General features: G+C 43.6%; 1 protein-coding gene across 3 annotated transcripts in view; it reads left to right on the forward strand.

Annotated features, from left to right (window-relative positions):
- CERKL (ceramide kinase like) overlaps positions 1 to 25,974 on the forward strand; it is a 208,068-nt gene that overhangs the window by 128,694 nt on the left and 53,400 nt on the right. For all 3 annotated transcript variants that reach the window (XM_033944113.1, XM_033944114.1, XM_033944115.1), the window contains exons 3-5: positions 3,512 to 3,643; positions 15,833 to 15,896; positions 22,861 to 23,003. In XM_033944113.1, the coding sequence (XP_033800004.1) occupies positions 3,512 to 3,643; positions 15,833 to 15,896; positions 22,861 to 23,003 (339 nt within the window). The remainder of the gene's footprint in view (positions 1 to 3,511; positions 3,644 to 15,832; positions 15,897 to 22,860; positions 23,004 to 25,974) is intronic.

Raw genomic sequence — 25,974 nt, forward strand, 5'->3', positions numbered from 1 at the left:
GTTGTTTGACTATGGAAAAACAAATATTGAAAACAATTCAGATAGGATATATGCAATTGCAATTGTTATATAGATTAAAACTTATGCTACCATCTTATGATTTCTGTAGTGTGGTGGAAACAGTAATACTAAATAGAGTGGATTATTGCAATTCTCTTTATTTGGGAGTTACTAAAGTGAAGATGAGGGCACTGCAGATGTTAGTTAACTCTGCAGCAAGATTGATTACTGGGGGTTTCAAGAATGACTCATATAACCCCAGTGTTAAAACAACTTCACTGGTTACCTATGCAGCAGAGAGTACAGTTTAAGATTCTCTCAGTCATACAGCAAATCTTATATCACGTTTCCCTAAGGGCACTAAAGGAGTTTTTTTTGAAATCTATCAACCCAGAAAATGTTTGAGATCTGAAAATGGTATGAAGTTGAATTTGGAGGGTAAGATGTTAGTTTCTCATATTAAGATTGGGGCAAAAATGCTGTCTGTAGTAGGTGCCAAGCTTTGGAATGCGCTACCTGGTATTCTGCGATTTTATGATGGGAGACTGAATTTTAAGAAAATGTTGAAAACACAATAGTGGAACCTCGGTTTGCGAGTAACGCGGTTTGCGAGTGTTTTGCAAGACGAGCAAAACACTCAGCCAACTTTTGTCTCGCAAACCGAGCACCGCCCCGATAAACGAGCTCTCAACTAACTTTGATTGTAGAACGAATCTTCTCAGTTTGCATTATGACCTATGGGGAACTTTGCTTTGATATATGAGTGCTTTGGCTTACGAGCATGCTTCTAGAACGGATTATGCTCGTAAACCAAGGTACCACTATATTTGTTAATGCCCTACATGTGCTAATGCTATTTGCTGCTGAAGCCTTACCATCCTGTAAATGTTTTTATGGGATTTTGTCTTGTCCATTTTGTTGTATGAATTTGAAAAAAGCTTTTAATAATGATACAGTTATACAGTGGTACCTCGGTTTATGAGTTCACTGGTTTGCGAGTGTTTTGCAAGATGAGCAAAACATGTAATGTAATGTAATGTAATTTATTTCTTATATACCGCTACATCCGTTAGGTTCTAAGCGGTTTACAGAAAATATACATTAAGATTAGAAATAAGAAAGGTACTTGAAAAATTCCCTTACTGTCCCGAAGGCTCACAATCTAACTAAAGTACCTGGAGGGTAATAGAGAAGTGAAAAGTAGAGTTAGAGGAAAAATAAAAATAAAATAAACATTTTAACAAGACAGCATTGATCTAAATACTTTGGAAGATAGAAGAGAGGAGAGAAAGGAATAGAAGCAGAAGGGGGAGCCGTTGAACAGTAGAATTCTGGAGAAATTTAAATGATAGAAATAGAACAAAACAAAGACAAAAGGCAAAACAATAGATAAGATTAAAGATAAATCATAAGCTGGAAAGAAAAATAAAATAAAACTTTGTCTTCAATCCACGGTTTCAGCGTCAGTGATAAAGTGGAGCAAGTAAGTTTAGGAGGAGCGATTGACGTTTCCAGAAAGGGCTTCTTCAGGGAAGAGACTTGGCAGACAGTCCCAGGATGCCTATGTCTCTTCCCCTGCGATGTTCTCCCATCCATGCATTCCCTCCCAGACACACTGCCCGTGCCCCAGCCGCTCCAAGGAGGCAGCCCCAGATGAGGCCCACGGTGAATGCAGGATTCTCTCCTCTGCGGGAAAGCCGCCCGGAGCCGACAGTCGATCTTCTTAGCGGATTGCATGGGGGGAAGAGTTCATACTCTTGGTAGGATCGGGTCTGTGTGCTCTCGGTGGTTGTGGCTGGTCTCGCTGCTTAGGTGTAAAAGCAGTTGATCTCCACTGCTGCTGATATTTAAAAGCAAGCAGATTGATCTCTCCAATGGACTGCAGGGGGAGGAGTTCACACTCCTGGCAGGATCGGGTCTGTGGGCTCTTGGTGGTTGCGGTAGGTCTCGCTGCTGCTTGTATGTAAAAGCAGTTGTTTTTCTACTGCTGCTGATATTTAAAGCAGGTAGATTGATCTCTTAAACGGGATATAGGGGGAGGAGCTCACATGCCTGGTTGGATCGGGGCAAGGGCTCCTATTATAGGCTGCTTAGGTGTAAAAGCAGTTGATCTCCTACTTCTGATAATATTTAAAAGCAAGCATATTGATTTTTCTAACGGAATGCTGGGGGAAGAGCTTACTTGTTTGGCTGGATCAGGGCAAAGGGCTCTCGGTAGTGGTGGCTGGTCCTGTTGCTGCTTAGGTGTAAAAAACAGTTGATCTTCCTAGTGGACTGCAGGGGGAGGTGGAGCTCACACTCTTGGCTGGATCGGGTCTGTGTGCTCTTGGTAGTTGCGGATAGTTCCGCTGCTGCTGAGGTGTAAAAGCAGTTGATTTCCCACTGTTGCTGATATTCAAAAGCAGGTAGATTGATCTCTCCAATGGACTGCAGAGGGAGGAGCTCACATGCCTGGCTGGATCGGGGCAAAGGGCTCTCGGCAGTGGTGGCTGGTCCTGCTGCTGCTTAGGTGTAAAAGCAGTTGACTTTCCTAGCGAACTGCAGGGAGGGTGGAGCTCATATTTTTGCAGGACCGGGACTGTGGGTTTTTGGTGGGTTGGTCCCGTTGCTGCTTAGGTGTAAAAGCAATTGATCTCCCACTGCTGCTGATATTTAAAAGCAGGCAGATTGCAAAATCGACACCTTGGAAACCGAGCTTGCCTCGATTTACGAGCCCCTCCCCGGCGATCCGGCACCCTCCTCCGCAATCTGGCATCCCCCCGCTCACGTCGCTCCTCCCCCCCCTCACCGCGATCTAGCATCCCCCATGCATCCATCCACCCACCCGAACACATTGCTTACCCCCATCTGGCACCGGCACCAACGCACAGGACATGCCGGTGCCAGTGCCCGAAGATCTGCCGTCTTCTTTTTACTGGGCCTTGAGCATGCGAGCGAGAACTCGAAGGCCTTGAGCATGCGCAGATGCTCAAGACACAGCATAAAGAAGACGGCAGATCTTCAGGCACTGGCATGTCCTGTGCGTTGGTGCCGGTGCCAGATGGGGGTAAGCAATGTGTTCGGGTGGGTGGGTGCGTGGGGGATGCCAGATCTCAGTGGGGGGGGGTGCAACACGAGCGGGGGGATGACGGATCACGCGGAGGGCCTTCGTGAGCGGGGGAGCAATGCCGGTTCTCAGGGGGTAGAGCAGCGCCGCTGGCCTCGGGTGGGGGTGGGGGTGGGAACATATCAAGCGAGTTTCCCTTAGTTCCTTTGGGGAAACTCGCTTTGATATACGAGTACTTTGGTTTACGAGCATGCTTCTGGAACGAATTATGCTCGTAAACCAAGGTTTCACTGTATATGTTTTATTGTGTTTGTTCTGTCGAAACATGTTTTATTATTTTTAATATGTATGTATGTAATTTTGTAAACTGCATAGTTTTTATGCGGTATATAAATTTTAAAATAAACAATAATAAATTAAAATGCTAGTGTTCACATCTTTGAATCTTCTTTATTCCTTTTTCAGGGTTTCCAAACAGACCAAAGTCTCTAAAAATAATCATTAACCCACATAGCCATAAAAAAGAAGCAAGGCAAATCTATTCTGAGCAAGTTGAGCCTCTCTTTAAACTTGCTAATATCCAGACTGATGTTACATGTAAGTTATTTTAGAAGGTAAATAAGCTCTATTTGAAACAGATATGTAGATAACTGAGACCAGTCTTATTATAACTAACCCCTGTAGGCTTTTTGGGGGAATTTTATAAATGGTGTCTAGCTTAGGTGCCACTAGGCACCTAGCCAAAATCTGAGTGCAACTTAACTTTTTTAATTAGTTTACTTGGTGTGCTAATTGATCATGCCATTATAAACTAATTTTTAAAAATGATTTGCACGTAGAATTCCATTTGGTGCCTAGTGACATCTAAGTCGAAAAGTAGGCATGGTTAGGGGTGGAGAATAGGCATGTGTGACTTAGACATCTGTAGTAGGCACTGGTAAATTTGGCTAGAAAAAACCTTGACCTAATGTCAAGGCACCTACCACTAACATGCCTAGTGACACCTAAACCTAGTGACACCTAAACCTGCATAGTCCTTTATTTGGCATTGTTGCTCAGAAGCAACATGTGTCTTCTATAGCTCTTATGGGAGATCTGCATCTCCAAATGCCCATTACTTGGCATTGTTGCTCTCGTTCAACATCAAGTTATGTAAAGCAGCCTATCTGCCAATTAAAGGGTTAAATGCTGCAAGGTGTGATTCTGTAAATGGTGCCTAGAGGTTGATTGACAATTATGCTGAATGGTGCCTAGGAGTTAAGTGTCATTAAGCTCTATTTATGGAATCAGACCCTTTGTACATATATATATAGCCCAGTAGACCATCAGATTACATGCACTACTCATGCAGTTGAAGATCAATTCTCATAGTTCTCTTGCATTGTCAGAGACTGAGTTTTAGTTTTTATAATCAGCTAAGGACAGTTTTAAATTTAATGTTTGAGGTGAATTTTTTTTTGTTATTGTATTGATTTCAAACAGAAGAATTATCTTATTTTGAAATTTAGAAATCCACAGTGTGTATCATTTAGTTTGGAGAGAATGTGGGATTCTGTTGGCTAATGTGCTCTGTAATCAGGTGAATCATTTGTAAGGACAGTTGTGAAATCTTTTCACTTGATGTTCTTTTGCTAATTCTGACACCTGCTGGCTGAGTTGTTTATCAGATTATCAACTAAACTTTTTTTCACAACTTTTTACATCTGTTTTAGTAGTTAAAGCTCATTATTCATAAAGCTCATGGGGCAGTTCTGGAACTGGATGCTTCCACTTAGGCACTCTGAAGTTGCACAGTGAGAGCCTATTCTATAATGGCATCTAATGCCTAGATTCCTTTATAGCGGTGCCTCTCAAACTGTGTGCCACAGCACAGTGGTGTGCCCTGAAGAGATTCTGGGTATGCCATGAGAGATTCCAGAATTTTACTTTATCTTTAAAAATGTCATTCATAAGTATACACTATAATAGATGCAAGAGTCTGTCAATGTTATGAGCATATGTGTGCTTAAGGATAGAACCACCCAGACAAGCATCATACTTTGACATGATTGGTCCTTGAAAACTAACAGCAAATAATTTTATTTTAATTTTTTACGCAGCAGTTATCTTAACTTGAGCAACAAAGCAATCAAGGCTTTATTACCGTTTGGATATTCTTATCTTTGCGAGCTTAGATTTTCAGCTCTGACAGAAATTAAATTGAAATAGAGAGAATAACTGCAGATGGTGGATGATGAAATGTGTATTTGCTTGTTGACTATCACGCTGCATTTTGAGTTAATTTGCACTCAAAAACAAGAACATCCATCGCATTGATTAGCAATTCTATTCTATCTACTTTGTTGTTACAATTACCCATACGTAGCATAAAGAACTTTAAATAAATAACTCTCAAATTTAATTTTTTGTTGGTTTTCAAATTTTTTCATTTCAATTATAATGTACCGCAAAAAACATTTGCTCCTTTTAGTGTGCCAGAGCTAAAAAAAAGTTTGAAAGAAACTGCTTTATAGGATACTAATATAACCCAGTATCAGTGTCCCTTACATTCTTTTACCCGCATCCCTGTACACTACTCATATTGACCTGATGAAGCTGCAGTCACAGAAATATGGCAGGGATGAATGCAATTTTCTGTAATCTGAGACAAATAAGTAGGACCTCTGTCCATTATCGACAAATGCTCTGTCCGTGTGTATGATCCTCTTGCATTAAACGCTATGCCACTTATGCTCTCTGTTATTAAATAGTTCTTAGGCACCCTGCTAGATGAGTAAGTGTAAACTTAAAACAGAGAAACATGAAGACAGATAAAGGCCATTTGGCCCATCCAGTCTGCCCATCCAGAGAATCCGCTATTATCTCCTCTCCCAAAGAGAACCCACGTGCCTGTCCCATGCTTTCTTGAACTCAGAAACAGTCTTTGTCTCTACCACCTCTACTAGGATTCTATTCCATACACCTATTACCCTTTCTGTAAGAAAGTATTTCCTTAGATTACTCCTGAGCCCATCAGCTCTTAACTTCATCCTATGCCCTCTCATTCCAGAGCTTCCTTTCAAATGAAAGAGATTTGTTTCATTTGCACTTATGTCATGTATGCCATGCATGTCCTGCTGTAGAAATTAATATATTATGTCCTCATTCTTCTAGACCAGTGGTCTCAAACTCGTAACCCAGGGCCACTTGTGGCCCTCGGTATTTTTATCATAATCACAAAAGTAAAACAAAACAGTTTCTTGATCATATGTCTGTTTAGCTATAAATGACAATATTATTAAGACTTAGCCAAAAAGAAAGATTTATCCTATATAATAAAACCGCTAGCCGCGCATGCGCAGTCCAACTTTCGTGATCTGTAATCCCTGTTCCATGTTCAGTAGGTCCGCGGCCAAGCAGGAGTGCGCATGCGCGAGTCCCCAGCTCCTAGCTACACGCGCAGCACTGACCGCCATTGCTGGACTCCCTGCTCTTCGGTAACTCAGCAGTGGATAAAGACACCGCCGATCTCCGTTCCTCCCGGGGAGGGGGGGTCTGGGAGGAGAGGGATCGCGGCCACTCAGCGCCCCCACCAAAGAGCCCAGCAACTTTCACGCCGCAGCAGTAGGGAACAAGTCGACGACTCCCCCCTCCCGCACCAACCGCTGCCGCTCCTGTTTGAAGCGGCCTGATGAGGTTCGTGGCCGGCTGTAGCGAACCTCGCAGGCCGCTCTCCACATGAAGCACGTTCCCTCTGATGCGATCGCGTCAGAAGGAACATGCTACCATATGGAGAGCGGCCTGCGAGGTTCAATACAGCCGCCCATGAACCTAAGCAGGCCGCTTTGAACAGGAACAGGAGCGGCAGCGGCGGCAGGAAACATGGATGCATGGAGGAAGGTAAGAACGGGAGGGGAAGCCAAAAAAGAAGGGCCCTGGAGCAGCCAGAAAAGGGAGCTGTTTTGGTGGGAGGGTTGTGCTGAGTGCACGAAGCAGGCAGGCAGCCATTGCATAACAGAGGGAGAGGCAAAGGGGGCTGCTTTGGGGGGATGGATGTGCTGGGGGCCGACAGCAATCATGGGGGAAACAGAAGAGGGCCACGGAGCAGGCAGGCATGGCACAACTGGGGGCCGGGGGGGAGGGAAAGGGGGCTGCTTTGGGGGATGTTTGTTCTGGGGGCAGACAGCAATCATGGGGGGGTGGGAACAGAAGGGGGCCAAGAAGCAGGCAGGCATTGCACAACAGGGGGAGAGGGAAAGGAGGCTGCTTTGGCAAGCAGGGAGGCCAGGGAGACAGACAGAAAGAAAGACGCACAGACAGGGGACCAGGGTGAGACACAGACACAAAGAATGACAGACAGACAGCATCCAGAGAGAGAGAGAGAGAGAGATAAATAAAAAACAAAAAACAGACATACAGACATCTACTCTAGCACCCGTTATTGTAACGGGCTTAAACACTAGTAAACTATAAAGAGTTTTACCTCATGCAAAATTGTCATTTCTTTAATAAGACATTAACTATTTTTTTCTGAAGCCCTCCAAGTACCTACAAATCCAAAATGTAGCCCTGCAAAGGGTTTGAGTTTGAGACCACTGTTCTAGACCAATCCAGACCAATGTAGATAGAGGTAGAGAAAAAAGGTGAAGATTCTAATAACATCACTGTTATAACAGGTGATGTAGCTAAGAACCTGTCAGTATTTATCTGCCTCCAACAGTTGGTGCAGTTCAAATTGGTACAGCAGGATTTTTGTGGTAACAAGCCTGACTCCACCAGACATATTATATGACCTGTATTCATTGTTGAGGTTGGTCAGTGGCTTTCAGAAGTTGGATTATGATCCTTCTCTTTGTTCACTGCCCCCATCAAGCATTTATTCATTTCCCCCCCCCCCCAGCCTTGGCCAAATGGCCTTTGCTTAGTATAGCTATCTGACATACAGTAGGTTCTTACAGGGTCTTTCCAGAAAGGGGTACCTTTCTCCCTTTTTCTCCTTCTACAGAATTATAAAAAAAGTAATTTTATTTTGGGATCCCTTTATTTTCTTGCTTTTAAGGGAATAAAGCTGTTGCAAAGATATAGGATTCTGTACTGAGGCTGTTGTCCTCCTCTAGTTGTGATCTTTGCAGATGGTTGTCGCTCATATCTTTCAACTCATCCCTTTCACCAGTGGAGAATAGCTTCCTTTTCAGTTTTTCCTTCTGCAGGCAAACTGAGAAGGTGCGTTTTGATCTGCTCTGCTTCATATTATTATTTTCGGGTATTCTTGTCTGCCATATTCTGTGTGGCTTTGGTGCTTGGTGGTCCCCTTCTTTGGGCTACTCCACTGGGGAAAGAACATGGACCAGCGAGGGTGGGCTTCTGCTTGCAGGCCAGTCTCTTAGGAGTACTTGTGGAGCTAACCTGCTTGTGATCCATCGAAAGCTTGGAGTCTGTTCCCCTGGGAAATTGTTTGCCTGCTGATTTATCGGAAGCTTGAGCGTAAGCTCAACCCTTTGGGTATCAGGGAGCTGGCTGCATATAATCTCCCCCCTCCCCCGATGCACCACATTGATTTATGGGGTTGGAGTCTTTGGTTAGAGTTCCTTTGACCAGCAGACAGAAGATTTCCAGTGATGAATTTGTCTTTCCAGTCTTCTGAGGCAGAAATTATTTCTTGCAGGGAGGCTGCTATAAGCTGATAGGCACCAGTGAAGCAATAGTGAGTATTCCTATTATTCCCTGTGGGGAAAATCAAGGGGGGGGGGGCAGGTTTTTTTTAGTTTTCAGGAAAGCTCTCGCAGGCCATTTTTGATGAGATTTTTCTGGCAGCATCCATCTTGGATTTTTAACAACCTTTTTTTCAAAAGCTTCCATCTGACTCAAAACCCCTCGTTTTGACCAAGGATCACCTGCTATGGATTTCTCAATCCAATCTGCCTCTGTATCATGCCATTTTTGCACAGCTTTGTAGGGAGAAGAGTGGTCATGTTCCATGTGCTGCGGGATGCAAGAGGAAGGGGCAGGAGCTTCAGTTTCAACCTCCTTAGTTCTCCAGGGTGTAAGAACCCTAAAATCCCAGCCAATAGAAACTGCAAGTCATGAGGGTGTGAAACACAAGTGCATGGAAGCAGCGAAGGTCCAGAAACCCCAGTCAGAGATCCTGCAGGGGTCCTTGGGGGCCCCCTGTGTAGGGTCTTTCAGACTTTGTCAAGTCTTTTGTGGAGAGCCCATTTGACGGGCCTAGGGAGAGCTGTGTTGCCTGTGAGCGCACCCACCAGCACCGGAACAGGGAGAGTTCCTTCCTAAGAAGGCTTCCCCACCACAGAACAAGTTGGCTCTAAGAGTCAGTGACCAATCAGAGCAGGACTGGGAGGACTGGAATCCCTTCCCATGCCTTTATTATCTCAAGGCTCAGATGCGTTCTTGGATGATTTAGGGGCCTTGTTCAGGGCTGGAGGTCATAAAGGCTGTGGCTGCTCTTGATCAGGGTGACAATCCTTCAGTGTGTCATCTTTTCAAGTCCACAACTATTTCATGTTATTTCTGACATGTTATTTTAGACATGTTATTTCCACAACTATTTCACATGTTATTTCAGATCCTCAGCAGCCCACCACCTCCCAATGTTCCATCGTGGGCGGCACAAATGCACAGACTGCCTATTTTCTGACACATCTGGACATCACTTCATTAGTCACTGACCAATGGGAATCCCCAGAAGGCTTCCTAAAGGTGGCAAAAGGGTTTACCCTTTGGCTCTGGAATTCCAGTGGCTGTTTTCTCAGCTAATGGTGGATTCTGCGGTAGCTCAAGTGACCAAGCGTACTTCCCTTTTGAAGTCAGAGAGGGGTGATGCTGAAAGGTGCAGTAGCATTGGGAATCAAAGCAGCAGCAGCAGCTGCCTCCTTTGTGGTGCTTGCCTACACACTAGATTGAGGTGCAGTTCCAAGGAACAGGAAGACATCTGCCCTCATTTGATGGAAGGAGTGGACTCTAGCAGATACTATTTATAACATAAGAGTCATGAGCAAGATATCAGTGTACGCTGTTTCTGTCTGCTGGATGCTCTGGATCAAAGAGTGGGTAGGTGATTCAGCCTCCAAGGCTGCTCTAAACAGATTATCCTTTAATGGGCTGATGCCTTTTGGCAATGGCATGGATGACCTAATGGCCAGTATGGTGGATTGCCAGTATGGTGGATTTATATCTCCCAGATAGCAGAACTTGGTGTTACGCTGGGGAGGCAGAGGCACTTTTTGTACCTCTCTGAGATTTTGACAGTTGTCTTCTGGTTCCTCTTCCCAGAGACCTTTCCAAGGGTCAAGACAGAGTTTTGGCAACTACAGATGGCAACAACCCTCAGGTTCACACAGCCAACAAAAAGCCACAATGGTGCCAGGTCGACTGCCATGCCTCCCCACATTGGTAGGAGACTGTCAGCTTTCTGAAGGGAATGGGAACAGATCTCCTTAGATTGCTGGGTCCTGTACATTATTGTAAAGGGTCACAGGAGTGAGTTTTCTCACCTTCCTTCAGGTCTGTTCCTCAACTCTCCTGCTGGAAGGCCAGAAAAAAGAGGTCAGGGTCCAAGTGATGGTACAACATCTCTTTGACATACCTGCCATAGAACCAGTTCCTGAGGAAGAGTTGTGCTCCAGCTGCTACTCTATATAATTCATAGTGCCAAAGGAAGACACAGAAGATTGGAGACCTATCCTGTAAATGTGGCATGGATGGTTCTGCACTTCTGCATGGAGACAGTCCGGTCAGCCATTGCGACAGTGGCTCTGGGGGTATCCCTAGCCTCAATGATTTAATGAAGGCATATCTTCACATTCCCATTTTTTCAGACCACAGAAAATATCTAAGATTCTATGTTTTCCAGAGACTCTTCCAGTTTGTGGTGTTACCTTTTAGATTGGTTACAGCCCTGTGCATCTTCACCAAGGTGTGAAGGTGCTGGTAACGGCTCACCTTCGCAGGATGGGCATACAGGTTCACCCATACTTGGTCGATTGGCTAATCAGAGCTCCTTGACAGAGGCGAGCATGCAGTGAAGCAGGTAGTAGATCTGCTCCAGGGCTCAGTTGGATAGTTAACTTCAGGAAGAATCGGCTAAAGCCAGTGCTTGGAGTATCCATTATCTGGGGTCCATATCGACACGGTGAGAGGCTATGTCCTTCTTCCCAAGCCATGCAAACAGAAGCTCAGGAAGCAGATTACAGAGATCTTAGTGATGCCAAAGCTAATGGCCTAACACTACCTTCAGGTACTGGGATAGATGCACCCACTCCAGGATTCCTTCCTCTCCAGGTGGTCCCCGCAACAGCATTCTCTTAAGATGCTGCTCCTCTTGTCATGATAGGCAAGGAACAACTTACCTTGGTGGCTCCAGAGGGATTCCGTCTTGAAGGGCATATCATATATGAACCAGGTTGTGATGTAATTATTTTGACATTGATTACTTTATGTCATGTATTTTGGTGCACTATTACCTATCTTTCTGTGTATTTGTGGAGTTGGGGGGGTTATCAATATTTTCTGTATATTCAAAAAACTTTTGTATAAATATTAGAAGTTTTATATTTGTTACTGCCAGATCTTATTCACTTGGGAGCTATTTCTTTGCTGTTTACCTGCATTTTGTCTCTCTGTTCTTCAGAGCTTTTCTTGATTTGTTGTATTGCTCCTGAGTTTCAATAGAAATGCTTCTATTAAAAAAAAAATTGATTCACTTGTATTCGTTCTACACCACTCAAGATTTTGTATACTTCAATCATATCTCTACTCAACTGTCTCTTTTCCAAGCTGAAGAGGCCTAACTGCTTTAGTCTTTCCTCATATGAGAGGAGACCCAACCCCTTCATCATCTTAGTCGCTCTTCTTTGAACCTTTTCTAGTTCCACTATAACTTTTTTTGAAATAAGGGGACCAGAATTGAACATAATACTTAAAGGTGAGGTTGTACCATGGAGCGATACAGAGGCATTATAACATTCTTAGTTTTGTTAACTCTTCCTTTTTAAATAATTCCTAGCATCTTGTTTGCTTTTATGGCCGCAGCCACACATTGGGTAGAAGGTTTCAGCAAATTGTCTGCAATGACACCCAGATATTTTTCTTGGGCATAGGACTCCCAAGGTGGACCCTAACACCTGTTAACTATGATTTATTTGGGTTATTCTTCCCAATGTGCATCACTTTGCATTCCACATTACTACCACTAGGGGGCATTTTTCCATTTATAGAAAATATATAGAAAGATCTACTCTAGTAATAGTATTGCAAGACTATTGCTAGGGGTCATTTTTCTATATATAGAGAATATCTCCTTACATTGAAAAATGTCCTATAGCGTTCATACTGTGATACTGTGAGACTATCGATAGGGTCAAGGTAGATATTAGGATCCTGGTCTAGGCCCAACCAGGAGTAGAGGGAGACCACTCTAGCACACCCCCCACTGACCACTGTGAATATCCCTAGATAGGTACTGAGGGAGGATTGGGGTGGTAGGAGAGGAGATTTTCTTCAGGGACAGTGCTTTTGGATGGGCCAGGGTTTGTGTGCAAGGGTGGGAGGAAACTGGAGGGGGGCCTTCATGGAAGGGATCAGTAAAGAGGGGTTGTGGGGTATGCCGCCGTGGCTACCATTTTTTTGTGTGTGCCCCCATCCCCTCCACTACCACCATTGCTACTGCAGTGACAGTTAGTGCAGTACTCCTTAATTATCTGCTACTCTACATAATGCAGTAAGTGTTATACAGCTAACACATGGTAAGTACAAAACTTTATTGCACTTTAGTGAAAGACCTCCTAAGAATTTTAGTGGAGAGAATGTGCTGGTTTTTCTTGTATGATATAAACTTATTATACTGAGCCAACATGAATAATTTAGACTTCTCTTTCCCTTAGTGACTCAAATATTCCCTGATCTTTGCCTGCCAGAAGCCAAAAAATATTTTCTGTGAGTTGAACCTGCCACGAAAACAGAAATACAGTCATTAAAATGAATTTTAAACTTCTTCAGGGGCAGCAGTCTTCTTCTGGTTGTGTAAGAAGATATTAATAGTCAAGGTAGCTAATGTTTACAATAGTCTATTTTTCCACTGATCGAAGTACAAAGTGGTGCATATGGGATAAAGGAACCCACATGGTAGCTATGTGATGCAAGGATCCACATTAGGAGTCACTGCCCAAGAAGATGATCTAGGTGTCATTATTGACAATAGTATGAAACCCTTTGCTCAGTGTGCTATTGCGGTGAAGAAAGTGAATAGAATTTTAGGAATTATTAGGAAACAAAAGTGAAAATGTTATAATATCTTTATATTATTCTACGGTGCAACCACACCTCAAATACTTGTGCAATTCTGGTCACTACATCTTAAAAAAAAGATATAGCAAAATTAGAAAAGGTACAGAGAAGAGTGATGGAAATGATAAAAGGGAAGGGATGACTTTCTTATTAGGAAAGACTAAAGTTGCTGGTGCTCTTCAGCTTAGACAAGAGATGGCTCAGGGAGATACGATAGAAGTTTGTAAAATACTAAGTGGAGTAGAATGTGTAGATGTGAATCACATGTTTACTCTTTTCAAAAAATATTAGAACTAGTTTGGCACACAACTTATTAAGTAGTAAATTTAAAACAAAAAAGAGAAAATATTTATTCACTCAATGTGTAACTAAACTCTAGAATTCATTGCCAGCAAATGTGGTGAAAGCAGTTAGCTTAACACAGTTTAAAAAAGGTTTGGACACTTTCCTAAACGAAAAGTCCATAAGCTATTATTAAAATGGATGGGAAAATCCACTGTTTATTTCTAGGATAAGCATCATAAAATCTGCTTTACATTTTTGGGATCTTGCTAAGTACTTGTGACCTGGATTGTCCACTGTTGGAAACAGGATACTGGACTTGATGTACCTTCAATTAGAGAATGACACGGTGGCGGTTTACCCGCGGCCACCGCATTTTAGCCGCGGGTCACCCGCCGAAAACGGGGAAGAAAACTAGCAGTCGCTGCGGCGACGGGGACAAGGCCATTCACCGCCCGCGGGGCGGTGAATGGTCTTGTCCCCGCAGTGAGGCATGAAGGATCGCGCGGTCCCCGCAGCTCACACCCGCCTGCCCAATCGATTCTAGTGTTTAGCCAGCTCTCTCCCTTCTCCTCACCTTAGTTTGTAGATTTTCTTTTTCGGCGACCCGCACGCTATCAGAGAGCCGCGCACACGCGGCTGCTCAGTGTTCAATCTTCTGCTCTGACGCAACCGGAAACAGGAAGTTGCAGCAGAGCAGAAGATTGAACACTGAGCAGCCGCGAGTGCGCGGCTCTCTGATAGCGTGCGGGTCGCCGAAAAAGAAAATCTACAAACTAAGGTGAGGAGAAGGGAGAGAGCTGGCTAAACACTAGAATCGATTGGGCAGGCGGGTGTGAGCTGCGGGGACCGTGCGATCGCTAGTGTTCCCGGCTCAAATTGGAAGGAGGGAGTGAAAGGGAAAGAGATTCTGGGCCAAGGGGATGAAGTCGGAAAGAAAAACCCACAGCAGGAAAGAAAGGGAAGGACTGGCAGGTGAGCCAGATGCTAGAAGCAGGAGGGGGGGGAAGAAAGAGGGAAAAAAGCTAGATGGGGTTGAAAAGAAGAGACACACTGGTATGGAAGAGGAAGATAGGGGAAATCTGGACACAGGAAGGTAACAGAAAGAGGGGAAATTATGTGCATGGGGCATAGGGACAGAGACATAAAGGGGACATGCCATGGGGATGGTATATGGACACAGGGGGGGGGGGGCAATGGCAGATACATATGGGAGATATTAGAAATGGGGAAAATAGGAGCACAGAAGCGAGATGGTTTGTGGGGATGGGACAGGGACCGAGCTCGCAGGCTCCAGTGGCTTGCACAAATTACATTGTAACGTGCCATGAAAATAAGAGGGAGGAAGGTAGATAGATAGGCCACGCGAGAGAAGCTGAAGGGTGGTAGAAAGGAACAGATGGTAAAGGAGGGAGGGAAGGGTGGTGGTGGAAAGGAATAGGACAGACATTGAAGGAGGGTGGAGAGGAACAGATCCCGAAGGGAAATGTGGAAGACAGAATGGGAAGAAGACAGATGCCAGACTATGGGGGAACGGAGGGAAGAAGATGGGTGCTAGACCAATTGGGGGGGGGGGTTAAGGGAGAGGCACAGTAACAGCAAATGGAAGACGCAGAGAGAAGACACACAGTGGATGGAAGGAATTCAATGAGAAGATGTGGAAAGCAGAAACCAGACAACAAAGGTAGAAAAAAAAATTATATTTATTTATTTATTTTTTGCTTTAGGATAAAATAGTATATTAGTTGTGTTGATAAAAATTTATAAACAAAGCCCTGCCAGCTGAACATCTCTTTCTCTAGTTCAGCAGCAGGAACTTTGATTTATAAGAAAGGAATAAGCTAAATATTACAGTACTAAGGCTTATATGGATGCAGCGGGGACGGTGACGGGGCGGTGAATGGGATGGCAGTGGCGGTGACGGGGCGGTGAAAGGGATGGCGGTGACGGTGACGGGGCGGTGAAGGGAACGGCGGTGACGGGGCGGTGCAGAGGATGGTGGGCCGGTGACGGGGACAGATTTTTTCCCCGTGTCATTCTCTACCTTCAATCTCTCCCATTATGGTAATTATATGTTCTCAAACACTGGAGCATAAATGCTTTTTAATGACCCTTCCCATGACTCATCTCATTTTTATGCCAAGCAAAAGATATAAGGTATTAAAAACAGTTGTTCTGATGCTTTTTATAATCTCATGTTGCATATAATGTATTCTTTTATAGTAACTGAATATAAAGGACATGCATTGTCATTACTGAAGGAATGTCAGCTCCAAGAATATGATGGGTATGTTGATTATTTGTGTGTTTGTAGTATTTTGTAGGTATGTTTTATAAAACTTCGCTTTCATAAATAAAATTAAAATTAATACTTTACACTGTTATAGAAATTTAAGTTTTAAAGAACGTTACAAGGAATGTAAATCATATCAATAGGTTACATATTAAATTAACTACTTCATTAATTGATTATGCAATCATATAAACAGTAAGTGGATACTCTGGAGTTAATTAGATAATTGGCATATTCAATAAAGGGAAGTAGGCACCTGCTTTCCTATATATAATAACTATCATATTAGATAGATATTGCATATATGTGTTTAAGCTTGAACACTTACAGTATGCCAGCCATATAGTTGGCATGTATGAGCCTGTATTCCAAAGATACAATAACAACACCCTGCCAATGATTTTTTTGCCCATGCATGAGCCCACCTACAGTATAAACCATGCAATACTAAAGATATGCATCTAGTTACAGAATAGTGCTTAGGCACATATCTGGCATTTCCTTAGTGCTAGCAGCAGATGAATCCAGAGACAAGTGGGTTGAGTCCATCTACTAGCAGGTAGAGATAGAGAGTATTGAGTTGAACTCAGCCTTATTAGATATACAGCCTCCTAGTCAACCAGCATAGTCTATCTCTAGCAGGCTGATGGATATGTCTCTCCAGTTCCTGGCCTCTGCTGCTAAACTGCTGGCCCAGCCTGGTTCAGTGGAGTTGAGGGGTATATTGATTGAGCGGTGAGCCCCCCAGGTCCCTTCCTTTCCCTCCCAAGGTAGTACTGTGCAACCCTTTTCCCACACTTAAAAAAAGGAGATAGCACGAGGAAGTTTGTACTACCTCAGTAGTAGCCCCACTAGCTACAAGTACTCATAATCGTGACTCTTGCCTGAGGCTCTCCCTCTACTTCAGTTGCAGAGTGAATAAGTAGCCCTGCTTGCCCATCCGGTAAGTGTTTGTGTTTTCTTGGCGGGTAATTCATTGTATATTTGCTGCTTATCGTGCCACCTGGTCCACGTTGTTTTGGGTTTTTGTGGCAATATCTTTTGTCCTCTGGTTCAGATGACACCATTTCAGTAGCTTCAGTATCCGCAGCTGTGATCTCTGATGGGGCAGGGTAACGGTTTGGCATTGCATGGCGGCTGGAGATTTCACACGTGATGTGGAAATCCATGAGCAGTGCCAGCAGTCTGTCTCGGTGGCTGTTTAAGATCCTTTTATGGCGGAACAGCAGTTGCAACCGCTGGGCTCTTTGCCAATGTGGGAAGGGCCTGCTGCTTCTCCTTAGTGCACTGTTATAGTTTGTTCAGCTAAGAAAACGGTTCCTGCGTTTTTTTCTGCTATGATGGTTTTGCCACTTGGGCCTACCTTGCCATACGCATCAGCAACTTTGGAGGAAATGGTATACGCTAAGAGTGCTGAAAAGGGGCATTTTTTTCTTATAGACCACCAATGTGTTAGTTGCTGCACATAACTTGTTTGTTCTGTGGAATGGGGGTTTTGTCTGCAGGGGCTTTGCCAGCTTCTATTCAAATTTTGGATCCAGCATGGAGGCCCAGATAGCCTCCAGGCACGGCAGCCACTCATCAACGGGTAGCGTCGGATCCAGCAGTGGGCTTCTTATCCCCTGCTTCTCCTTCTGGTCTGGTAAGGCTAGGCTGGATCCATAGCATGGACTCTCTGTGGGTAGTTAGAGGACACAGAAGCCCTCAAAGCTTCTGTCCTCACAGCAGTGTGGGTCTTTTGCAGAGCAGAGCTTCCTACTTATATTGTTCTAACACTGCCAGCTCTTAACATTTCTATGCCTAGGCAGGTCTCCCTGCTGCTGCATCTGCTCTGGAAAGACCAGCACTCTCAAGACATGGTGCAATGCAGGAGCTGCTCTCAGCTCTGGAAGGGCACTCCAGATGGGTTTGCTCATGCCTAATGCTAGGGAGTGCCTTCCTAGAGGGGTTTTCTTTAGTGGCTGCAGTACCATCCCTCTGGGCAACCTAGGGATTAGACATTTTAGGCTTAATGGGTTGCATATTTAGTGACCTTGTGGCCAGGCAGTATCTTTCCCTGCTTCATAAGGCAAGTGCCTTTATGGTCGGTGCTGGTTATGGCCATGGAGTCCACATACACTTCTCCCTCCCTATTTGCGGGGGTTAGGGGCAGAGCCAGCAAGTGAATAGTGAAAATTTGCGAATAACTTTCGGGCCAGCTCTGACCCACCCCCGGACCTTACCTGGTGGTCTAGTGGTGACACAGGGCAGGAGCGATCTTAATACACTCATGGCCCCAAGTGCAGAGCCATGCTGTGAGTTCCCGTGGTCTCACGAGACTACAGCAGGAACTCCCATTGTAGTCTCGTGAGACCACAGGAACTCACAGCATGGCTCTGCATGGGGCAGGAGTGTAGAAAGATCGCTCCTGCCCCGCGTCACCGCTAGACCACCAGGCAAGATCTGTGCTCCTGGGGTGACTGCTCACCTCCTCTGCCTCAGATTGCCTCCTCCTCCTCCTCCTTTGATCGCCTCCCTCCTCGCCCCAATCCAAGTCCTGGGGCCGTGGTTTTTTTTATGCGGGCTGCCAACGAGCAATTCTCGGGGGGGGGGGGGGAGTGTACTGGAAAGACCATTTGGCTCAGCAACTGGTAGCATCTTGGGATGAGTCACTTTTGGCATCTTTGCAGTGTTTCCATATAAGTTTTTGGTGAGATCTCATTTGTGTACAGTTCTGAAGAATGCAGCTCCAAAAACATATAAGCAGGATGGAGTTAGTTCAGAGAGATGCTACTATATGGACAGTGTTCTTTGTCATAAAGTATATGGGACCAGACTTAAAGATCTTAATATGTATACTTTGTTAGAAAGGTGAGAAAGGGAAGATATTGTAGAGACATTTAAATATGTCTATGGCAGGGGGGCAAGTTTCTTTCAGTTAAAATAAAGCTTTGGAGTGAGAGTTATAGAATGAAGGTGAAAGGGGATAGGTTTAGGAAAAATCTAAGGAAAAATGTATTTACAGACAAGGTGATGGATGCATGGAACTGCATCCCAGCAGTGGTGGTGGAGGTAGACACTATGGGGCTCATAATTATTAAATTCAAACATCCAAAAACTGTCATAAATCATTACTTGGACGTTCAAATTGCTGGGAAGTCCAAGTGCCGATTTTGGAAGCCGTTTTTCTGGACGTCTAGTGAGGCGTTTTGTGTGTCCAGAGTTCCAGGGAGCATGTTGGGAGGTGTGTTATGGGCATGCTTAACTTGGATGTGTTGCGGCAATAATCAAATCTTTCCCAAGATGGACAGAACTTAGATGTTCTGAGTTAGACCTGTTTTAGAAGTGTCCAAGTGCCACAAAGGTACCCAAACTGACCAGCTGACCACTAGATACATGAAAGTATGACTCCCCACACTCCCCCATTGGTCATGGACCCCCCCCCAACACACACATACACACACACACACACACTCCCAAAAATTTTAAATGAAAGAGTATATCCCTGTCTCTAGAACAGCAGTATCTAGTATGGGAAAGCCTAGTAGTGTCTTAAGTAGCCTGGTGGATGGGCTAATGAGCCACAGAGAAGGAGGACTGAGGCCCATGAACCCCTCTAACCAGTACATTTATGGTGGAAAGTGATCTCACCAAAATCCACCCAAATCCTACTATACTATCATTTAGGTACCACCTGCAGCCATAAGGGTTATTGGGCTGGTAAACAGGTGGGTATAGTAGGTTTTGGGGGAGTTTTGAAGGGCTTATCATAAATTATAAAGGGGTTATAGTGAGATGTACACCTGACACCCTTTATGTGAAATTCACAGCAGTGTCCTCTACTCTGTTGACATGCCTGTGTAGCCAGTTCATCACAGTGATGGCCACTCCCACATTCAAATGGTCTAGATTTGGATGTTTTCAACTTGGTGATTTAAAAAAATGGACATTTAGCAGTTCAGCTTTCAAAAATGGACATTTTGGTGCTTCGGACTTTGGATGTTTTGTGGGGAAACATCCAAGTCAGATTTAGACATCCTTTTTGAAAATGGCCCTCCATGTCTGAATTAAAGAATTCATGGGAATATTACAGATGGTCTCTAAAGGAGTGGAGAGGATTGCCGAGCTTAGTTGGTATGATTAGAAAAACTGGGTAAACCCTATTGTCTTTATCTATTACCATTTTCTTTATTTTCCATATTTCACTTTATTCCTGTTGTCTTGTTTCCCTTAACCTTGTGATTCTAGTCCGATTTTTCTTGTTTCAAGTCTGACTACTTGTAAGGTATATTGAAGGTTAAAATTTATTTCTGTTCTGCCTTTAACAAATCAGAACACAGTAAAAGATTCATAAGAATAACAAATATATAATAAAATACAAACAATAATGGAACACAAAATGAAATCCTGAAAAATAAACAATAAAAAGTACCATACATCTGAACAATCATATTTTAAATGACAAACTGCTTGAACATGCTCATTTCACACAAATGCATACTACTTTTAGCATTAACAATCCGCAGATAATCCATATGCTAGTGTAAACAGATGACCCTCTAATTATCTTTTGGATAAAGTGTATTATCTGTTTGTGTCCTAATGCAAACTCATTCCATCCTGTGGGACTAGTAGCTGAAAAAGCAGTTTCTAGTCTCCTGTAGATGAACTAATTTAAATGAAGGGACTGTAAACAAATATAATCCTTCAGAACATAAGGACCTATTAGAACATAGAGGTCAATATTCAGCTTTCAGTGGTGAATGTTTTGCTCACTGCTGACTGCGTTATTCCCAAATATTCAATGCCGGGACCTGTATGGTTTTTGGCTTTAAATATCTGGTTATTTTTAAGCCAGCTGATACATGGCTGCTTAAGATGATATTCCTCACTTAAGCGGCCATGGTTTACTTCTTAAAAATAGAACAGACTTTTCTGCGGTCCCATTTATGTGGCAAACCTGGCTACTTAAGGGCTGAAAATCAAGTGCTGACTCCACCCCTAGAATGACCCCAGCATAGCCAGCTTTGTATTCAGCACTAACTGTGATATTCGGTGGCACTTAGCTAGTTAAGTGCTGCTGAATATTAGAGAGTATTCCCTACCAAATGATTTAACCATTCAGTAATTGGCTAAATCGCTTCATATTGGGCCTATAGTTACATTATACATCAATCAAATGTTTTGGGAGGAGGGGTCTACATGATGATTTCATCAGCAACACCTTATAAGTAATCAAGAAGTAGTAGGAGTTCCAGAGAAATAACCTCACCCCAAAAAATGTTCCAATGCAAATTTAAGGATGAAGCAGTTCCAGCTTTTGATACACTGAAACATAGCAGTTAGAGAATTGATCCTTTCAAACTGCCTCACCCCCCCCCCCTACACTCTCCTGGTCACAGAAACACACATGCATATACATATATGGAAGGAGTATTTTAAATGAGACCTGTGCCAATGTTCCTTCTAAGCTTTACAGCAGTCCTCCACATTAATTCCTGCCTGTAGGGAGCACTGTTTCAGTATCACTGTTTCAATAGCAAGGGGCAAGCCAGGTTAGAGGTATACATGTTAGAAAGAACTCCATGAGCAATGCTTTTCCTACGTTCCCACGTATGTCAAGTCACAATGAGTGAGAGGTTTACTTTACTTGCTCTAATATCTTCTTTAACACAAAAATTAAATATTTGCATGAACTATGGATGCCAGTAACTTGGATTGGATTTGGATCTGAGGTTTAATTGCTCATCTTTCTTAAGATCTGAACTCAAGCAAGTTATAAGCTGGTATGTAAGTTAGGTATTTCTCTGCCCAATTGGTATTTGCAATCTAGGCTGCACCTAAGGCACTAGAGTGTGAAGTGACTTGCCCAAAGTCATAAGGAGCATCAGTGAAAGAAATGAGATTATGAGCTAGGGCTTCCTCGGTTCTCACCCTTTTGTTCTAATCACTAGGCTACTCCTCAAATCGACAAGCTAGATGAGCAGAGCTCCTTATGGTTATGAATGGTGTACAAAATCAATATGGACTCTGTTAAGACTATTGTTTTATCACTAGCTCCTTCTATTCTAGCAAAGGTTTTATTTTATGCAGTGAGATCTAGTTACTAATAAATGAGGTTAACAGTAAAATACTGTGTTTCCCCGAAAATAAGACCTACCCCGAAAATAAGCCCTTGCATGATTTTCAGGATAGGTCTTAATATAAGCCCTATCCCCCAAAATAAGACCTAGCCATCAGCAGCAGCGGTGCCCTTGCTGCACAGTCAAACTGCCACTGACCCTCCAACCTTCCTTCCCAACCGAACTCTTCCGACCGTGACCATAAATACTTTCCAGCAGCACTCTAAACTGGCTACTTCGTGGCCTTCTCACTGGGGAATTCCCTCTGCTGCATCACTGATGATGTCATCAGTAACGCAGCACACAGAAGGCCCCAGCGAAAAGGCCACAAAGCAGCCTGTTTAGAGTGCTGCTGGCCCGATGCTGATCTGCCGAAATGTATTTATGGTTGCGGTCGGCAAGGTTAGGATGGGAGGGAAGGATGGAGGGTCAGGGGGGGTTCGGCATCGGGGGCAGTGGCAGGTGCTCAAGGGTTCTGCTGCACAAGGGATGGGAGGGAAGGATGGAAGCTGGGCAAGGGGTCTGCTGCACGGGGGGATGGGAGGGATGAAGGGATAGAAAGATGCTGCAGAGGGAAGGCACAAGGGGATGGGTGAGAGGGGAGGAAAGATGTTGCACATTTGGGGGAGAGAAAGGAAAGAGGAAGAATTGGGGTGAAGGAGAGGAAGACCTATTGCATTTTTTGGACCCCCAAATGAATATAAGACACTGTCTTATTTTCGAGGAAACACGATAACCTGTCAGTGGTAGCCCATGTTGATAACTTTCCCCCAGTTCTCTTACTTTAGTTATCTATAAAGCTGAACAATATAAAAAGGCTTCTTTCTTGCTAACCAATTAAACCTCTTATGTTACAGATTGGTGTGTGTTGGTGGTGATGGATCTACCAGTGAAGTAGTCCATGGTTTACTTCTCAGGGCCCAGATAGATGCTGGAAGAGATACAGATTCCACATTCATGCCTGTGAGAGCACAACTTCCTGTTGGCATAATATCAGCAGGTGAAATAAGAGGCCACGATCTTATTTAGATATGTATCTGCCCTGAATCTCTCAAGTACCATCCCTCATATTCTGTATTGCCTAAATTTGGGCACAGATCATAGATGTGCACATAAACTAATTAGACAATCAGGCATTAATAATTATTGGATTCTCAATTGACACTAATTAAGAGTTTGCCCTTAACTGTCCTTTGCCCTAGGGGTAGATTCACGAACCTGCCCGATTGGGACCAACCCATGCCCTATCCAGGCAGGTCCGATGGATTCTTTAAAGTTGAATATGCAGATGGGGGCGATCGGAAGAACGTTTTTAGCCTAGTGAGCCCATGGTTATAACCTGCAGGTTAAAACCGCAGGCTCTCAGGGCGGGGAAGGGCAGGAGAAAACCGGGTGGCAGGCAGGAGAAAACCGGGGCAGAGATGCAGCGATTCGGGGCGAGCAGGCAGGAGAGATCTGGGCAGAGTAGGGTGGTGATGCGGCGATTTGGGGCAGAGCAGGCAGGAGAGATCTGGGCAGAGCAAGGCGGCGATTTGGGGTGAGCAGGCAGGAGAGATCCGGGGAAGAGCATAGGGGTGGCAGGCAGGAGAGATTCGGGGCAGCAGAGATCAGGGCATGCAGAGAGCAGGGCTTCTATGGAGTTTGAAAGTCGGAAAGACATTTTCGACTGGTCCCCAGCAGTCGCTTCTTGGGTTGATCGGCCAGCCCAGTCGGTTCAAAAAATTTGGTTGGTGAATCGCATCCCTGTCCACTTTGCATGCGTTTCTCCTCATTTGGAACTCCTCATTTGGAACTCCAAATGGAATCCATGCATGTATGATGCAAAGCGGTTCGCAGGAGAGGTTAGTGAATAGCGCAGGAGGGAAATCTGGTCGCAAAGGGGTCACAAACTGATCGTTACACGATTAGTTTGCTTTGTGAATCTAGCCCTTATTCTTTAACATGCATGTCTAAATTCCATAGTGTGCAACTCAAAAGGAAATGGGCATGAGCAGGTCATGGGCATTCCCAGAAAACAGGTGCAATTTAATACAAAATACTTAGATTTGTATGCCCAACTCCCTTTAGTTGGATGCAAGCATTTATACCAGTCGTTGACAGGTGTAAGTGTTCATGCCAAAAGTTAGGCAAGGAAAGAGCACCAGACTACTATTTATATATTGGAATTTATTAACCACCTTTATGAAGAGATTCACCCAAGGTAGTGTACAGCAGGTACAGTTCAACATAAAATTTACAATTTTGTTAACAGCATAACAATAATAAAATGACCAAATGGAAACATAAGTACAATGAATAAGGTAAATTCAAAATCAGCAAACTGAAACTTAGGACTACCATGAAACAGTTTCAAAAATATTCTTATTTAACAGCACTGAAATTCAAATAGCAGAGATATAATACAAAGTGGACATGACAGCACGAAAGGACGCCACTTTTGGGTCCATGGTTTTCACAGCATGCTCATCTGCCTCACCCTAGACTCAGGGAACTGCTTTGGTACAACCCACTGGTTCAAGACTCGTATGCCTTATGCACTAGGTTCTTACCATGATAATCCTCTTTCTAGCATAAGGGGTACTGAAAAGTTCTCAGCCCAACCAACTTCCTAAATTCTGAGCATTATGCCACTGTAGCTGAAAAGAGTGTTATTTTATTTTGCAAAGTGCCAATCTGCAGAATCATAATGCTATGTTTTGACATTGTTTCAGATTATTGATGATTGAACCATGTTAACGAAAAGTGTGGAATTTTCAAGTGTGGAACTCTAAGCTATCATGAAGTTCCTATTCTTGCAGAAGAAAACTCCAAATGGAATCCATGCATGTATGATGCAAACATTGAGTGACAAATGCCCATCATACTCCACAGTGAAGAAGTGATGTGCAAACTTTCAGCATGGAGATGTCAAGACTGAAGGTGTCAAGACTGCAAGGTCTGGGAGACCTCAAACTGTATCAGTTCCTGATATTTGTTGACCATGTCCATGACCTGATTTTGGCAGCTTAACAAATATCGGCTACAACAATTGCTGAGACACTTCAACTAGTCAGATTACCACAAGCTGCTGGGTATGCAGAAGCTGTCAGCCAAGTGATTTCCCAAATATTTGAATGCTGACGAGAAACGACATCAAGTGGAAACTTCCAAGTTGATTTTGCAGCATTTTTAGGGTGCTGGTGCCAAATTTTTGGAATGACTATTTACTGTTGATGAAACATGGTTACACAACTATGATTCTGAGACAAAACAATAGTCCATGCAATCAAGGGTGAGTCAGGAATCGAGCCAGGGAGTACAAATGCCCTTAAACTGAGAGAACTACAGTACACTGAGATGGGACTCCAGCTTGAAGACATGGGTGTTAGCTAAGCTAAGTATTTTAAACAGTCTTCAACTTACACTTAAACAATTTTTCTTCTTTCTGTGCTAAATCTTTCCAGAACTTCCTTTTCTATTTTTATCCTTCTTTCCCAAACCAGCTTTCGATGCATACTCAACATACACACCCTTTCAAGTGATCCTCTGCATAAGGTATTAAACGAATGCTCAATAGTACTTATAGTAGTGCATGGTTGGGACAAAGTAATGAGAAGAGCATGTTTCGTTTGTGGAAAAAAGGTCATCACTTCTTTTACTAATTGTCATCTCCTTCATATTGTCATTCTTTGCTTTGCTTTCTTCTCTCGCCAAAACTTGTACCAGAGCTCTACCTCACTATCAAAATTTTCCAAATTATAAAATCACAGAAACACTGCACTTTTTTTGATAAACTCTTTGATTGACATCTCCAACATAACATCAGGGTGCAATAATAGAAAAGAAAATGCAGATAAATTTTCATTGTAAAATCTTATCAAAGAATCTAGATAATAAAAATTATCCATTTGAGTCCAGTCAACTGATAGAAGCTCACTTTATTTCAATTAAGCCTAAACAGAATCTAATGTTTCAATGCTATCTAAAAATAA

Source organism: Geotrypetes seraphini, chromosome 5 (genome assembly GCF_902459505.1).
Source record: "Geotrypetes seraphini chromosome 5, aGeoSer1.1, whole genome shotgun sequence".
Lineage (NCBI taxonomy): Eukaryota > Metazoa > Chordata > Amphibia > Gymnophiona > Dermophiidae > Geotrypetes > Geotrypetes seraphini.